Below are 16,518 nucleotides of genomic sequence, written 5' to 3'. Positions count from 1 at the left end.
AAAAAAAAAAAAAAGAAACTATCATCATGACGGAGATAGCTTTAAACATAGGTATCACTATAACGTATTATATCTGGGGGGTAGTTGTAAGTGAGATCGTCAAACTGTGATATGTGTTTACTACTAGGGAGGCAGATGTTACATTTAAATCATTTTTAATAGTTGGTCAAAGTACTAAATTTTACGCGGCATAAATAATAATAATTTGATAGTTCCCTTTTGATCATCATTATGATGAAGAGATAAATAATATGCTCACATATAGTTTCGTCATAAAGTGTACAAGTGTAAAGTCTATAAATGTGAATAGATTGTACAGGCTTAGAATTAGGAAATACGTAAGCTACGTTTATATATCTCGATATACCCTGACCAAGAACTCATTTGAACAATCCATGCACCATTTTTTATTATATCATTAAGCCATCAATATCAAAAGCCGTTTACGCGTCAATCGATGCAGACAACTCATTGACGCTTTCAACCCAGGAGAAGTCGATAAAAAGGCGCACTCTTGTTATGAAACGATTGGTTCATTCTTTAATATACAACATCACCGTGTTAAGTTGACCTTATATATGAGCAAAAGTATACAAAACATATAGACCCAGGTTGAGACATATTATATCATATATTTTTACAATGAATGAATCTGAGAACCTTTAAAAAAAAAAAAAAAGATCAATATAGGCCCTGATTTTCTTCCATTATCTTCTAGTGCTTTAAAGATTACGTTATAGGATGCAATGGAATCTTTTCGAAGCTTTTTATTTCGTTCTCCATTGGGAGTCAGGCTTGACCCTAATATATTCACAATGATCAATAATCCGTGTACATCATTTGCCTTTTTATTTAAGAATGATGTCATGTGTATGCGTGTGATTTGAACAAAATATATATGTATGATTCGTTGATTAAAGGATTATCTATGTTCTTGGCGTGTTTTTCTCTCTCTTTCTCTGCAACCTTTGAATTTCTATATTATTGCTATTGCGTCTATTGGCTACACCAAATGTAACAACTTTAACTTTATTTTTTGGCGCGTGTTTTATCTCTTTTTTTAAAATCCCCCAAAATCGTTCTCTCTCTCTTCGTCATCATTAAATTACTCTTGTGTAATCAAATTATCCAATAGAGAATGCGCCTTTATTGCCCTTTAAAAAAAGGGCGGAAAAGTACAAATCGAGGTACACTCTTTTTCAAAAAAGTGGCACACATCTAAATTTACATTTTACAATGGCTCAGCAACTTATATATAAAAACTAAAGGTAGAAAACATTCACTGCTTATGACATAATTAAGGACAGGATGGTGGGATAAAAAGTTATCGAGTTAGAGTTTTATAAGCACTTTATTGCGTTGGTAAAACAGGTAGTGTGGTGTATTTATTTTTTCATAATAATTCGGGGAGCAATTCAACCACTATCAACATCAACAGCTTCATCGTTCTTTCTTAGCGAGAGGAGATAAAAATCAGTGAAAAGACGACTTTGTCATCATATCATCGTGGAAGCACCGAGCAGTACTCTTTAATTTTGTATTGAGCTTTTATTTGGCTAAAATATAAGAACACAGCAAGATGGATGTTGATCATTATATGCAAGAATAAATGCTGACAACCAACTACATCTATTGATTATATTAATATTACGACTGTCAATTACTATGGATTAAAGATGTCATGAGTCAGTGTTATGGGCTTATGTGAGGTATTATGTCAATATTTAAGATGACTTTGGCTCGTGTACGAAATATATACACTATTTCCAGAAAGCAATATCGTTCCAAGATGTCATATTTTGTATATTTTGTATTATAAATTTTCGAATTATGCAATATTACTTGTAGAAAGAACTGTATATTGACTTTGCTCGTGTGCCATATGTTTTGAAATATCGTGCATGAAACGTTTATGTCGTATGACGGAGGGGTGCATCTATAGTTAAAAAAAAGATTTTTGATCGATTAAAGTCTTGTGAGTCAAATGAACATCAATCATAATAAAAATGCAAAACATGATGTGTATATTGCAACAATACTTTTATTTAACAAGTACAAATTTGGCAATAGGTCCATTTGGGCCGACTATAAAATAATATTTTGATCAGATAAAAAATCATTTACTGCTACTATCCATTTCACCACGTATTATTAGACATGTACTCTGCCTATAGATGAGTTTTTATAAAGAAGTGAGCACCTTTGCTTCATAACCATATCGTTTTGAAACTGGTTGGTTTTTCAAAAAAATCAATCGGCCCACTTGGGCTGACCCTTTGATGAATAGTGATATAGCAACTTGAAGCTTTGTTATTGAAAAAAAATAAAAATATTGTAGACATAGTTATGAAGAATTATTTTTAATAAAGCTGGCGAAGCCAGACAGCCTTCAAGTGTTGATTATGACAGTCGAAGCACAAGGGGATTGTGGGGTCACAACTACAAAATTTTTCAACCCGTTTGCCATTAGTGCCGCTTTCTTTGCATTTACGGCATATCAATCTCTTTCTTTTGTTGCTTGCATTACTCATGGAGACGTAGGAATGGTTAGAATCACTTCTAAGCATTCGGTTGCTGCCTTGGGCCACTTCATTGTATCTTGACTTCAATTCCTTACAATGTTCAAGCAAGTTGAAGGCCAAATTATCCTTAAAGGACGAGTGGCCCCTTGAGGCACCTTCCTCAGAGAAGACCCTGAAGGAACTGTATGCGTTCGCTTCACAAAGACTCAAGAAGAAACCAAAGAAGCGCATTTCCCATCTCTCGGTTGAGATAATGTCGTGATAAGAGGTCAGATTATCACGTAAATTATTTGCAGCATCCACAGAACCTATAGCGAAATAACTGACTTCAACACATGCATTATATTGCAGCTATTGTACCTACTTTTATGCCTTTCGTATTCGTCTACTACTTCCGGCCACTTGATAGTAGCTAGGTTTCCGTCAAAAGACTTGAAAGTTTTTTCACTAGTAAGTCTAGTGGCACCACATGAGGATACAAAGGCTTGGATGGTGGACCTAATTTGATAAAGAGGGTCAAGTTCCTGAGCCTGCTTTGAAGGAATTTCAAAAATATACATATTCATAATATCATTGAATCTGTTAAAAGACATATATTGACTATAGTCAATATCCATCAAGAAAAAAGACTGGTCTTGTCTCCAATATGCCTTTCTATTATTATGTCTGACCACAGTTATTACCGTCAAGAGTGCAATCCACATGAGATATTCATGAAAGGTAATATCTTTCCAATGGCCCAGACTTCTTGCATGAAGGAAGGAAGAACAAAAAATAATCCAATGAAGAGACATATCTTCCGTTGTTCATAATTAAACAAGAGTTCAAGGAGGTGAATCCTTCTGCTGAATCACTTAGACGAGAATCCATATAAACCTCACCAGCAGTCCACCCACGACTTGAAGTCAAATCGATGGATCCCTCTTCTTCATCTTTATCCACCGCATCTTCCAACAAGTCTTCAGCTTCGACTACATTGGTGTCGACAACAATTTCCTGAGCTACAGGAGTTGAAAGAGGGCCGACGTACTTGATAGTGCCTTCACTAAGCTTGAGGATGTAGCCATTTGCTTCATTCAACAATACATCGTACATTACCTTACCATTTTCCTCAGATCGTGCAATCGTCTTTCCTTGAAAGCTCAACTTAGTTTCATTCTAGTCGTACTCACGGAATAATATAATTTTCACTATATTCTCAGTGATGAAACGCTTGTTAACTGATACTTTTACGCTGACATCAAGTTTTTTGTTGACAGGAGGCATGTTTGAACTTTAATTTTACTGATGTTGTTTGGGATTTAGACCTGTTTAAGATTATGAAAAATAACAAAAACTCAACGAAATAAAAATACAGGTCTTAAGCTTTGTAGTCATCACACGCCATGTAAACCGAGGGAGTCTGTCCAATAAAAAAATGTGGTTTATATCGGCCCATTTGGGCCGATCAAATCTTGTTAATAATAATAAAAAAAAATAATAAAGAGTGAAATGACCATCAGCATCCTACTCTACTCGGTAATCACAGACATCTCTGTGGTTATTTAAATAATAAAAAACACAACAAAGAATACGCTTAAGTATGTTAAAGCTTCAGCTTTGGCTAAGTTTATGGGATCATCCTTTGGTCAAATTAAAAAAAAAAAAAAAAGCCGAGGTTATTCACCCCGGTTCCAACGCGAAGGTATTTTCAAAGACGTGCTTTTTTTGCTTACGGCTTCTACTTTTACTCTATGTCATAGCCCTTTTTTGCGGGATATTACTCTTTAGTCATGAACTATTCGTCCAATCCTTTAGTCATGAACTACTCGTCCAATCCTTTAATAATGAACTATCGTCCACTTCTCTAAGCTTTCATGAAGCAAGGAAAAAAGAAAAAAAAAACATTCGCAATCATGAAAAAAAATTTATACTCTTCATTTCATGATTAAGAGTAAGGGCCAATAGCGATTAAGAATTATATAAAGAGTCACAATTCAATCTTGATCAAAGTTAACATAGATCGAGTATTGAGAATAATATGAAAGTATTATGTTTGAAGCTTAATGGATTCAAATGATTTTAATAATCCCCCTTAATATCAAATAGTTACATATCCAAACAATTGTGTGGGCCGTAAGTCATTACATCTCAGCTTTATGCTGTGTCCATTTGTTTATGTTATTACATTCTTTTTATAAGGCTGCAAAACAGTAAAATCAAATGCGGCTGAGTGAAAGGACAGAAAAAAGCAAACATTTATAGAAATACCAATCCTATTTCTGCCTGTACAATACATTTTTCTATAGACATAAGTTTCTTTTTAAAGCTCTCTCGACACTTTTTCATTTATACTGTTGTAATCTACATTGGGCATGTCAGTAAATAAATTTCAGTAGTTGGCCAATCAAAATGCACAGGGCAAGAGATGTCGTGACATCCTTTAATGCTTGTCACAGTTTTTTCCCTTTTCTTTTCTTGTTGGTGCTTACGCCTAAAGTATTATTTTTTTCATAATTTGACATCTTTGCACAATGGTTGCAGCCAACGCATCAAACGAGATTGATCATTTCATTAATAATGTTGTCAACAAGCCAGAATCCTTCTTTATACCAGATCAAAAGCTTGCAGACAAGGCCATACAAATAGCCAAGCATTTTTATGATAAAGGTACATCTTTTTCTTTCTTTTGAAATGTGTTTATAACCGATCTTTGTAGTGAAACAAGTTGAGCCAGTAGAAATGTCACCGTTCAATGAATTATTAATACAGGATTTTGATAATGATCAGATATGGGAAGAGATTGCTGCACAAAATGAGCCATTCTTACAGTATGCAAAGTCAACTCTAAGATCCTTTTCAAGAAAACCAACAATAGACGAACACAGTGAAGAAGAAGAAGAAACAAGTGTGTCTGGTCAGTCAATGGATCTTGACAGATTAGATCAAGAAGGAGATTACGATTTGCCAACCGATGAAGAAGAAGAAGAAGAAGAAGAGATGAGCCAAGCTGATAGTGAATTAGAAGAAGATGAATATGAGGAAGATATTGAAAAAGACGAGGATGAATATGATAATGGGGATGATAACATTGATGATGATGATGATGAAAGGTAATCATGAAACTAGAGTTATACCAACCATTGTTAAAATCTTTTCTTCTAGACCTAAAAAGACATCTGAAGTAGATGACGACTTTTTCAACCTGGAAAAATTCAACAAGTGGACAGAACAGCAAGAAGAGCTTGATATGATGTCAGATCGAGAAGATGATGGGTTTGATTTTGATGAAGATTTAGAGGACCTTGAAGACACAGATGATGAATACCAAGATGCAGCTGGTGAGTGGCTAATCTTGTTCATTTACATCTGATTCTAATGTTTTATGTCATAGAATTAACATATGAGGACTTTTTTGGCAAAAAAAGTAAAACCAAGCCTAAGAGGCCCATGAAGCCAAAGAGACAAGAAGAAGAAGAAGAAGAAGAAGAGTCTGAGGACGAGCAACAAGATGACAAGTCAGAGAGCTCTGTTCGTAACTTGTTTGATGACGAAGAAGAAGAAGAAAATGGCCAAGAAGAGAAATCTGCTTTCCAAAGACAGCAAGAGCGTATTGCGGCACAGATTGAACAATTTGAAGAAGAAAATATACAAGACAAGCATTGGACATTACGTGGTGAAGCCACTGCGAGTGCACGACCTGTGAACAGTCTGTTGGAGGAAGACCTCGAGTTTGAACATGCTAATAAGCCTGTGCCTGTGATCACACAAGAAACGACAAATGTGTTGGAAGATATGATCAAAAAGCGTATCGTGGACAATATGTTTGATGACGTTGAACGTAAAGTGGATCCAACCTTACGTCCTTTCTTGCCTTCCAAGAGAGTAGAGATAAGCGATGAAAAATCAAAGAAATCATTAGCAGAAATCTATGAAGACGACTATTCTAAAAAGAAGTTGGGTGATGCCGCAGTCGATGAACGTGACGAGGCACTAAAGAAGGAACATGAGGAGATTACCAATATGTTCAACAGCTTATGTCATAAATTGGATGCTCTTTCCAACTTTCATTACACACCCAAGGCACCTAAGCCTGAGATGGAAATTGTCAGCAACGCTGCTGCTATTAGCATGGAAGAAATCATACCCGTGAATGTATCTGATGCCACTTTATTGGCACCTGAAGAAGTGTATGAAAAGAAACGTGGTGAAGTGAAGGCTACAACCGAAATGGATCAGGCTGAACGTAAGAAGGCAAGAGCATTGAAGAAGAAGCTGAAGAGAAAGGAGAAGGAAATGAAGGAAAAGGAAAAGAAGATTATACAGAAATACAATCCAAAGATGGCCCAAAAGGAAGAAAAGATCAAGGCTGTCAAGGATTTGCTTGGATCAAAGAATGTTACGATCATTGGAAAATAAACTTTATCATGATGCATTTAAAACCCTCCACTTGGATAAGTGAAAAATAGAAAGAGAGAGAAGTCTGTTTTAAATATGTCCATGAATATATTATATATTTTATTATAATTATTAATAGATTCGATTACATGCATATTTACATACCAAGATAAAAAAGAAAGAAAGATAGAGAGAGAAAGTAAATAGATGACATAGATAAGATATACATATTCACTACAAGGTCACTCCATATATATATATATATATATATATATATATAAGTGAGTATTTACATAGATAAAAATGAAGGTAAAGAGTGAGCGAGTGATAAGAGAAAGGATATAGAAAAAAGGAGAATAAGAGAGACTTCCATAATATTTGTCGTTTCAAAAGAATGTAGGTATCTTTCTTCAAGATGTATATCTCATTTACATGTTCTTTTTACGTTTCCATTCTACACAATTAATTTCAGGGGTAATCATAGCTGATTCGTCATCCATTCCCCAAGTAATTTTGAATCTACCTTTCTGTATCACTCCTGGCTCTGATTTATGCCTTGTTAAAGGTAAGGAAGTTAATGATGAGATGCAAGGCTGAGATGCAGATGAGGTAATAGAAGTCTCGGTTTGTCGATCATTATGCCAAAAATGGGAGTCCCAAATAGACAATGGTTGGCTTGCGGATGTGGTCGTAGAGTCTGCATCGTCATCACTTAAATGTGCTTCCTCTTCATAACGTTTTGTTTTTTTGATGCCTGTAATATTTGCAAATTGACTTGCAGTCAAATCCTCGGATAAGACCTCTTGTTTGTTTCGTCTAATGAATTTTTCCGTAGCTGCAGCCTTTGCAGTTGCCGATCCATTCCAATGAACGTTGTTTCGATGACGCTTTAAAGGGATCGTTAGCTTTTTCTTCCATTTGGTGGTATCAAAGTAAGATGTACTATTAGAGTTGAGTAACATGTAGAAAAGTAAAAGAGAAAAAGTAAGAGAGAAATGGGAATAGTCATTATATATTTGATTATGGCTATTTCGCATATGCACATGAGAGGTTTCTATCCAAAGGCGAAATAACCTCAAAGATACATTATTCTTTCTTTCGCCTATGTCTCCTTTCATGTTATTTTTTCCAAAAAATCATTTACTCCTTATTCTTTCAAATAGTATTAACCACATGGCATACAAGACATTATTTGCGCTACTTTAAAAAATGGATAGAAAGAAAGCTAATAAGCTTAGGAAGCCTTTGTTTAAACATCTGATGCATTTGTTCTTTTTTTCTTTCTCTCTTTCTTTTTTTTTTTTTTAGGAAATATGTTTGTATTTATTTGGCAATTTAATCACACGTGATCGTTTTCTATCTTTCTGACTACTGTAGGTGAAAGTAGGGGTGACATTACATAGACAGGGTAAATGTACCGGAGTCCCAAAATTGAGGCACAAGGTATTAAGTATTCAAAATATTTGTTGTTGTTAAACAGCCAATACAAGTGATTAAATTATCAAAGAGGAACCTACCTTTCAAGGAGTAACACTTTATTTGCTTAAACGGTATGGATTTTTTCTATAAGAGCGATAAGCAACAGGAAGATTGGCCATTTCAGCTGTTGATTATCTGGAGACATAGAGGAATGTTCTGTAGCAACAACTCTGTTTTCAGCAGCAATGTTAGTAGTCATACCATCCTGACCAACCGAGTCTATTTGCTCAAATGATACAACATTCTCTTATAAATGCAAGTAAGTTTTAGCATATGTTATTTACAAACACATACACCTTGCAACCTACCATTAAAACGGGATGTTTCAGCATGTAAGCGATGGAGCAGATACACATGCTTACAAGCAATGTTATTGTACTTGAAATTGTTACAAGTGCAACTCTTCATTTCATTTTCGAACACAGTGATTTCGATGCTCTTGAACGGCTGGACTAGGTATATTCTAGGTGTGCCACTTACTGTAATCATATCAGGAAATATATTCCATATTGATTTTGCTCGGCTTTTATTTGCCTCATCCTTCTGCTTCTTTCTGCAGGACACATCTTACCAACGTTTAGCACCAGCCTTTGGATATTTTGGGCAACTCTAAGCTTTACTCGTAGACCCACTATCTTGATTGGCTTATCAATTTCAATCTTGAATTCATCCTTGACTTAACGAATAATAGCCGGCAACCTAAAGAGCATGAGGCGATCAGGAGCAGTATTAAACGTCTTGTCATCAATTGGGTTGCCGTATATATCTTCCTTAATCTTCTTGTAAAGAACCCATGGGAGTTGGCGTTTCTTACTTGTTTCCTAAGTCTGCCATCTAGCACTTATTTAACAAGGGCTCAAGTTATCTGCAAACAAGCCATGGACTAGTTTTTCTTGCTCTGTATGCCTTGGCCAGTTCGTTCCATTTATATTAGAACGTGTGCCCTCAACTTATAATTTCAGCTGTCCATTTTCTTGTCTCAACTCCTCAGGTTGTGCTTTGAGTTTTTCTTTCGAAGATTCTCATCTCTTTCATTTCTTCTTCTGTTAGCCCAATCATCTGACTAGACATAGCCCCTATAGTATCCTTAATCCCATTCTTGGTTGAAATGACTGTAAGGATGGGTCTGCTAAGCATATCTTCAGGGAGAAAATTCTCTTGGAACATGATGCCTTTAGTATATGAAGTCTACAATAAATTAGAGTTGGTTTAGAGCGAGAAAGAGTAAAAGAGCCTGTAGACAGAGCGACATCACACTAATAATCTATACCATAATTATCGTATACTGTTGTCGTGTATTAATATTTTTTCTTTTACTTCTTATTTACATAAATAAAACAGATACTTTTAGATGTTGTCGTTTACTCATTTCTTCACTTGGTATGAGCTTCGATTCACTATCAAAGATTGGAAGTGGCCGCCACTGGAGGCTCCACTGGAAGCATTCTTGAGTGTTACTGCGCTTGTAATTATTGCTGAAGACACTAGCTTTATCATATTCAGTCCAATAATTGAAGCAGGATCAAAAGCATGTCCATGAATGCTTAGAAATTACTCGAAGAAGGCGAGTTTGCGCTCATGGTGCATAAAATCTGCAGTGTTCGATAATATAGGCTTTAGTACACCGACCCGAGTCTCTCAATTATGTATCTACCTGTTTGAAACTGACAGATTTGTCATCGAAAGATGCCCTTTCGTCCTCCGAATGAACTTGAAAGATCGCTGAACGAAATGGAGTTCTGGAAAGACCTTGGCATACAGCAAAGCTCCAGTAAAGAAATTATTCTGGAAAAGCTGAGTGGAATGAAGAACAGGAAAAAAGGTAGCCGTAGGCTATCAGAAGGAAAGCGACTGCTCATTGAGCTAGTCGTTAGCCGTGGAGAAAAAAACGTTGAGATTAAGAAATCTATTCTAATTGCCCTATTTAATGGTATTCTTTACCAATGAATAAAGACTATAAGAGAAGCAAAGAATTAGACGAATCTTTAAAGGATAAATGATAATTACTAGTCTTAACAATAAAAGCTATTTTCTTTCATCTCTTTCATTTATAATATCTATTTTCATTCCTCACCAGACTTTTCAAAACAAAAAGTGATCGTTAGTAGTGGTTCAACTGCATCTCATCTTCGTAGACCGAATCATTCAGGCACGATCAGACTGTCAAGCGAACCAAAAAGAAAAAAGAAAGCCCTTTATAGGAGCAAGGGGAAAAAGGGCTTAGAATGAGAAATATGGTCAGAGTCGAATGAACGCAGAATCAGAGAGAAACTTGTCTTTACTGAAAACTAAAATCACAGAAGGAAAGAATGCTTGTCGAAAGAGCCAAGAGATTGTTCAGAATGGGGAGAGGATGACAAAGACATTCCATATCCAAGAGGGTAAGCGAGATCGTTGGACGTGAAGAGATTTCGGGGGTCGCTCAGGAGTCTTGTTTAGACATTACGAGAGTGTATCATCAATCGCGCGAGCAAACAGTGTGATTTCTTATAAGATTGTCATGTCCAGAAGCAGAGTATGCCAAAGAGAGCAGTTGTTTATCCACTTCTTAATACGTCATGCTGTTCAGCTACGCAATATTGCTGAGCCAATGTTCGTTAGCAAAGCAAATAGAAGTAATGTTATCATATTCTGTAATAGTACAAGTAATAAGCTTATCGTCGATATCAGTGATAAGCAAAACTACTAATAAAACGTGTAAAGACTACAATGAAACAAGAGCGGGTTTACTTATTTATTCAATATATATTGATTATATGATAGCAGAGAGCCTCTAGCAAAACCTTTATTTTTCATATTTTGCAGGATTCTCTGGAGCTTCAATGACTTCACACCAGATGTCATGATTAACTGTGAAACAAGTAGAGTAATGTTTGTCGCCATAGGTGTAAGATAAAGTAGATGTTTGAGGAGGTTGACCCTTAACTGGATAATCTGCTTGGCAGAACACTTCACCTGAAGCGTTGAAGCAGGAATTACCAAGGTCACGCTTTGACGTAGCGCCAACGCCTTTCGTGCACCAATACCAGCAACTGGGCTGCTTGAAGCATTCTTGATGAGCGTCGCGTTTGGTAAGTCCAACGGTTTGTTGAGAATGATCTTGTCCAACTTTACAGAATGTTGATCCAGTGCTAACTGAAGCGCATTCAGCATACTTAACACCATTGATAGTCTTGGGTCCAGGGTTTATCACCGCGGCAGTAGACTGGGCAACGAGACCGAGAGCAAGAGCGAGTGATCCGATGTACATGATGACGAGAAGTCTTGAAGAACAATTACAATTTCAAAATCTTGCTGACAGGTTCCTCGGCTTTTATATATACCAGGGATTCTGATCCTTGGCTGTCATGGGGCTTCGTATCAGAAAAATCCGTAAAGTTGGTTCCCATATTAGTCCGTTTATGACCAATAAGGAAGTATCATGATCTACTTTTTTCTTGTTGATCAATGACTATCATGGTCTTTATGATTGAATTATCATAAAATCCAATCCTGTATTTTGATGCACTGTTTTCAGTGAATTAACTTTACTATGAGCTGACGTCTTTATATATAAACCGTATTCATAAAACTTGACGAAACATAACATGGCTCTTTAGGAGAGGTGTACCTTAATTTCGGTTGTCTTACGCGAAAGTCCGAAGTACGCGTTTGGTACTGTATGGGGGCGCTGCTTTACGAGAATGTTCCGAAAGTGAAAGGATAATATTACATCTTGCAAGGTGTGTGTTCTCAATGTGGCGAATGTACCTTGGGGTTAATTTGCCCCGTACCTCTTTGGGTTACACTCTTATCTTGTGCGAATTTTGCTTTCATAGCATAAAAGAAGGTTTATATTGTGATTGATTGACTTGCGAATGCAAATTTGTGCGACTAAAGTCAGGAACCAATTGTAACAAATGCGCCTTTGATTTTACAATCACTGGTATCACGTTGTACTGTAGTCTATGATCTGAATAGTCTTCAAAGACGTGTCATCTTGGCCAAGTCGATTAGGCAAAAAAAAATTAGTTAATGATTGTATTATTCGCTTATGATGTATTAGCAAACACAGAAAACTAAGGATAAGTGACGAAACAAGAGGATTAACATTGCTAGGAAAGTGCATTTTGAAGGTCTTTGCCCTGAGCTGGCTTTAATACTACATTTATAAACTTTATAATGGTGGCTAACCACTGTGCTACCTTAACCTTTATACACACACACACACACACACAAATTGCATTTATATATAAAAGAAAGCAGATATCCTGAACGGCAAATTGCGTCCAACCTAAACACAAGGCGTTACATTCTTTTTTGTACACAATGGCTTACCGTCTACCTCTAACTGAGCAGAGATATCTCAAATGTGTCGAGTACTTCAAGAAAGCGATAGAAAACCATGACGAAAAGATTAAGCGCTCAGCACCTAAACCTAATACTAGCACCAACCAAAGTATCAATGTCCTTTTGCGTACTCGTCCCTTGCAACCCTCCGAAATTGATAAAGGTCATTGTAGTGTGATATCTCAATATGGACACCGCACATATATTCACGAACCATACTTTAAAGTACTTAGTAACCCAGGTATTAGATCTCACACAATGGAGGTTGACCATTCTTTTGGTCCGGAACATGACAACCAATCTGTATATGACGCAATTTCCGAACAACTGAATGAGTCCATCAAAAGCAATGGCTTGATTACAATATTGGCTTATGGACAAACTGGTTCTGGAAAGACGTTTACTATAACTGGTCTCTTGAACATGATCTTTTCTGATATTTTGACTACTCAGAATGATAAAGGCTTTGAAATATATTGCTCCTCATTTGAAGTCTTTGGGAATGAGTTGAAAGATCTTTTAGATGAAACTTCTACAGTCCAAATTCGCGAAACAACGACGGGTCAGGTGAATGCAACTGGTTGCAAGGAGGTCAAGATCGCGTCCATGGAAGATTACATGTCCTTCAAGACAAATACTGAGACTAACCGTCGTACAGCAAAAACCCTAAAGAATGACCATTCCAGTCGCTCGCATGCTATATATAATCTTCGTATTTGTCAAAATCAAGAAAACTCAGCAAATAGTGGAGTTATAATGCTTGTTGACCTGGCTGGCTCTGAAAGGAATGCTGATTCAACAGCGCATGACAGTCAGCTCATCAAAGAAACTCGTATCACCAATACGTCCCTGATGGTTCTCAAAGATTGTTTGCGAAAAGCATATGAAAGGACGTTATATCCAAAGAAGCATGTACACATACCATATAGGTCATCCAAGTTGACCCTTTTGCTTAAAGGTTTGATTAACAGTTAGTATGTTTATCTGAAGCTAAATCGAGCCATAGGCGTGTTTAGCCCAGGACCAGATCGTCTTGCAAAGACATATGTGATCGCTACTTTATCTCCAAGTATAATGGATGTCAGTCATTCACTTAATACTGCTCGTTATGCAGCAACAATTATTGAGACAAAGAAGCCACTGACAAGGAATAATGATAGGAAGAAAATTGCTTCTGATGGGCTGTTCAAGAACGAGAAAGAGGAAACTTCCTTAGATATTTCTGAACAAGAGCGTGAAAGCATCGTGAAAGCTTGAGAATATTGACTACAAATTTAATCCCTACAATAAATGAACGTGCATTTGTAATAAAACTTTATTTCGCGTAACTGGCTTAACACTTTTGATTCATTACGTCCAAGTTTGATGGTGCCTTGCTTGGGGAGGCAAAGGTACAAAGCCCGAAGCGGAACAGAAGGTGGGAGAAGCGCATGAAAAAGTGGAACGGGTATCAATCATGGCCCATGTTTTGATGCGCTCTACATGATCCCGTTTTTGTTAATATTGAGAAAGTGAATTTAGCTAGCTTTCTTGCTCCCAAAATGTTATGGAACCAAACAAAAAGCAGAATGTGATGTTCTGAGCATTGTTTTATCTATCAAATGAAGCTTGTAAAAAAAAAAAAAAACAACGTAAATGTTCACTTTCATAAAGTAAGCAAAGTTTTGTTTTTCTACTATCATAAATATATACAAGGAGAAAGAGTGAAAATAAATAAAAAGCAAGAAAAAGGAGGAAAATAGAAGGGCAGCGTGTTTCCTAACTACTCACCTTCTTTACTCTTAACGCTCTTTTTCATTGCCTTCAGATTCTGCTACTCTTCGTCGTTTACTTGAGGATTTGGACGAACGCTTGGAGGATACTGTGGGAAAAAGACACTATTAGCCAAGAATCCTTAAGCCATATAAATATATATATTTAAATGTACCTTTCTTGCCAAGCGTACGCTTTGGTGTACTGCTAGCAGTATGCAGTCGGTCAGCATCCAAATCGGTTGTTTCATTTTCTTCCGCATTTACTGAGCTGAATAAAGACAATAAGTATATGCACAGAGTAAATTTTCTTAATAAAGCACTTACGGTGATGGATCAGATACCACAGGGTGGAGTTCATCTGATTGACTTGAGGTATTTGAAGTAATGGTGTTTTCTTTTCATAAAAGTGTGGGTTAACGCTCAAAAGTAAAGGATTATTAATAGTTACCTTGGTTGCTTATATTTGCTTTCTTCTTTTCTGTCCTTCTCCTGGTCGTCCAGTAGTAGCTAAGTAATATATTGGCTCCCCAATAGCCAGCGCAGGCACGAAGAGGGATGAAGGGCGCTGCCATATCTTCCAGCTTTTCTATGGCAGAGATCTGAGCATCACCAGGAATACTTCCCCAAGAAAGATCGTCGTCAAGGTTAAAAGCCCTCTTGGTACTATCAACAGCAGCCTTCACAATCTTTGACGACACATTCATTCTACAGACTTCAAATGTTCTATCGTCGATTTCTTCGACATCAGGTCCACGTACTTGGTTAATGAGCCATCTATAATGCTTCCAATTGAATTGGATAGAACGTTCCTTTCGATCAGAGCGAGTATCTGACACTTTGGGTATAGGTATGTTTCGTTCAGGAAATAGGTTGTCAGCAAAAAGACCTGTTTTCGTTGTAGCAATAGTTGTAGTAGTAGTTGCAGTAGTAGTGGTATTTTGAGCGGCAGGAGTAGTGGTAGACGTAGTTCCTATTACCTTTCGAAGCTCAGTTAGTTCTGCTTTTAAAGCAGCATTTTCTTGAGTCAAAAAGTTTATTTTATCCTTTAAATCCTTGATTTCGCTGGTAAAATCCCTGCGTGTGTCAATAAATCCATAAATGCAGCTGTCTTGCAATTTCTGAATCATTTCAGCAAGAGTGTTTAAGGTGGGTTCAGAAGAGGAACGGCTGGTCTGCATGTTTGTAGATTAGGATAGAGCGAAAAAGTATCTTCTGCTCCCATTCAGACATTTTGAAATTCTTATTGGACCAATCAGAAATTGTTGTCAAACACTTCATTATAAATAACCAGACTTTTTATGTTCGTAACGTCAGGACACGTCCTATCTGACAGATAAATCCTCTAGCAAACAATGGTAAGCCTGTTCGAAAGATAGCACAAGATTAACAAGAGAACAAGCAGAACGCATTCTCTTCTATGTTACAGATACGCGAGTATTGCAGCAGATTTTGGACCACAATCTCTCATCGTAACGCGTGCTTTCTCTATTAAATAAGTGCCTTTCAGACCTCTTTTTCATGCCTTTTGTAAAAGATATTGGTATGCTATACTTGGCTTGTGTTATGTGATATTTAGAAATACCACTTGATATATGGTGCGTACAATTTTAAATAAGCTTTTTTATTAATTTCTACAAGTTCATTGTTATTCTTCTATGAGAAAGATATATTTCTTTCGATAACTTCTTGATTTCTCCTGCTGCTTCGGTTCCATTCAATCCACTGTGATACACTTCCATACTCATAACATTTTCTATAATACTTTCTTATTTTTTTTATATCATTGACTTTATCTAAGAATGGCGGGGTATTCTCTTCCAGTGCGTTGAAGGTGTAACTACAATTCAGGCGGACTTCCCTCTTGACCATTCCTCAATATCTTTCTATTCAATTGCATTCACAGTGAAACTTTGGGTATAGCTCGAAGAGATGGCCAGCATCTGTCATTACTTGATGCAACAAGACAAGTAAGTAAACTTATGGAGGCTATTAATATCTTACCCGAAGTGCATCATGGGTAAGGCTGGCGATAACCAGCCCGAAGAAAGAAGAGAAAA

General features: G+C 36.7%; 9 protein-coding genes across 9 annotated transcripts; 3 read left to right on the top strand and 6 right to left on the bottom strand.

The window, feature by feature from the left end:
* Positions 1-2,360: 2,360 nt before the first annotated feature.
* On the bottom strand, positions 2,361-3,088 carry RHIMIDRAFT_237074 (uncharacterized protein; the record flags this gene model as incomplete). Its single annotated transcript, XM_023608681.1, has 2 exons — positions 2,361-2,830; positions 2,887-3,088. The coding sequence occupies 2 exons, from the start codon at positions 3,086-3,088 to the stop codon at positions 2,361-2,363; spliced, it is 672 nt and encodes a 223-aa protein (XP_023466751.1).
* A 145-nt stretch (positions 3,089-3,233) lies between these two features.
* RHIMIDRAFT_251134 (uncharacterized protein) lies at positions 3,234-3,788 on the bottom strand (the record flags this gene model as incomplete). The annotated part of the gene is made up of 2 exons (XM_023610798.1): positions 3,234-3,655; positions 3,695-3,788. 2 exons carry the CDS (start codon positions 3,786-3,788, stop codon positions 3,234-3,236), a joined length of 516 nt encoding a protein of 171 aa, XP_023466750.1.
* A 222-nt stretch (positions 3,789-4,010) lies between these two features.
* Positions 4,011-4,499, top strand: RHIMIDRAFT_127923 (uncharacterized protein). The gene has a single exon (XM_023605499.1). The coding sequence runs from the start codon at positions 4,105-4,107 to the stop codon at positions 4,447-4,449; it is 345 nt and encodes a 114-aa protein (XP_023466749.1). The 5' UTR covers positions 4,011-4,104; the 3' UTR covers positions 4,450-4,499.
* A 494-nt stretch (positions 4,500-4,993) lies between these two features.
* RHIMIDRAFT_313047 (Mpp10 protein) lies at positions 4,994-6,978 on the top strand. The gene is made up of 4 exons (XM_023614847.1): positions 4,994-5,171; positions 5,221-5,614; positions 5,667-5,842; positions 5,896-6,978. The coding sequence occupies exons 1-4, from the start codon at positions 5,036-5,038 to the stop codon at positions 6,918-6,920; spliced, it is 1,731 nt and encodes a 576-aa protein (XP_023466748.1). The 5' UTR covers positions 4,994-5,035; the 3' UTR covers positions 6,921-6,978.
* A 203-nt stretch (positions 6,979-7,181) lies between these two features.
* Positions 7,182-8,154, bottom strand: RHIMIDRAFT_281232 (uncharacterized protein). The gene has a single exon (XM_023612978.1). It carries the CDS (start codon positions 7,859-7,861, stop codon positions 7,328-7,330), a length of 534 nt encoding a protein of 177 aa, XP_023466747.1. The 5' UTR covers positions 7,862-8,154; the 3' UTR covers positions 7,182-7,327.
* Positions 8,155-8,306: 152 nt separating this feature from the next.
* Positions 8,307-8,867, bottom strand: RHIMIDRAFT_313045 (uncharacterized protein; the record flags this gene model as incomplete). The annotated part of the gene is made up of 3 exons (XM_023614846.1): positions 8,307-8,624; positions 8,687-8,825; positions 8,859-8,867. 3 exons carry the CDS (start codon positions 8,865-8,867, stop codon positions 8,443-8,445), a joined length of 330 nt encoding a protein of 109 aa, XP_023466746.1. The 3' UTR covers positions 8,307-8,442.
* A 2,229-nt stretch (positions 8,868-11,096) lies between these two features.
* Positions 11,097-11,652, bottom strand: RHIMIDRAFT_281231 (uncharacterized protein). The gene has a single exon (XM_023612977.1). It carries the CDS (start codon positions 11,626-11,628, stop codon positions 11,164-11,166), a length of 465 nt encoding a protein of 154 aa, XP_023466745.1. The 5' UTR covers positions 11,629-11,652; the 3' UTR covers positions 11,097-11,163.
* A 1,006-nt stretch (positions 11,653-12,658) lies between these two features.
* On the top strand, positions 12,659-13,964 carry RHIMIDRAFT_306076 (P-loop containing nucleoside triphosphate hydrolase protein; the record flags this gene model as incomplete). Its single annotated transcript, XM_023614486.1, has 2 exons — positions 12,659-13,665; positions 13,714-13,964. The coding sequence occupies exons 1-2, from the start codon at positions 12,687-12,689 to the stop codon at positions 13,962-13,964; spliced, it is 1,230 nt and encodes a 409-aa protein (XP_023466744.1). The 5' UTR covers positions 12,659-12,686.
* Positions 13,965-14,858: 894 nt separating this feature from the next.
* Positions 14,859-15,652, bottom strand: RHIMIDRAFT_281229 (uncharacterized protein). The gene has a single exon (XM_023612976.1). It carries the CDS (start codon positions 15,637-15,639, stop codon positions 14,899-14,901), a length of 741 nt encoding a protein of 246 aa, XP_023466743.1. The 5' UTR covers positions 15,640-15,652; the 3' UTR covers positions 14,859-14,898.
* Positions 15,653-16,518: the final 866 nt, after the last annotated feature.

This window comes from Rhizopus microsporus (genome assembly GCF_002708625.1).
Source record: "Rhizopus microsporus ATCC 52813 unplaced genomic scaffold scaffold_7, whole genome shotgun sequence".
Classification (NCBI taxonomy): domain Eukaryota; kingdom Fungi; phylum Mucoromycota; class Mucoromycetes; order Mucorales; family Rhizopodaceae; genus Rhizopus; species Rhizopus microsporus.
Note: the sequence above shows the minus strand (reverse complement) of the source record. Positions and strands in the feature narration are given on the sequence as shown.

What these genes read in the sequence shown, in the direction of transcription:
- RHIMIDRAFT_313047 (XM_023614847.1), top strand. Translation starts at nt 5,036, where the DNA reads ATGGTTGCAGCCAACGCATCAAACGAGATTGATCATTTCATTAATAAT. An exon ending in CAAGCATTTTTATGATAAAG is followed by an intron (nt 5,172 to 5,220) that starts GTACATCTTTTT and finishes CGATCTTTGTAG; the next exon opens with TGAAACAAGTTGAGCCAGTA. An exon ending in GATGATGATGATGATGAAAG is followed by an intron (nt 5,615 to 5,666) that starts GTAATCATGAAA and finishes CTTTTCTTCTAG; the next exon opens with ACCTAAAAAGACATCTGAAG.
- RHIMIDRAFT_127923 (XM_023605499.1), top strand. Translation starts at nt 4,105, where the DNA reads ATGTTAAAGCTTCAGCTTTGGCTAAGTTTATGGGATCATCCTTTGGTC.
- RHIMIDRAFT_281231 (XM_023612977.1), bottom strand. Translation starts at nt 11,628, where the DNA reads ATGTACATCGGATCACTCGCTCTTGCTCTCGGTCTCGTTGCCCAGTCT.
- RHIMIDRAFT_281229 (XM_023612976.1), bottom strand. Translation starts at nt 15,639, where the DNA reads ATGCAGACCAGCCGTTCCTCTTCTGAACCCACCTTAAACACTCTTGCT.
- RHIMIDRAFT_281232 (XM_023612978.1), bottom strand. Translation starts at nt 7,861, where the DNA reads ATGTTACTCAACTCTAATAGTACATCTTACTTTGATACCACCAAATGG.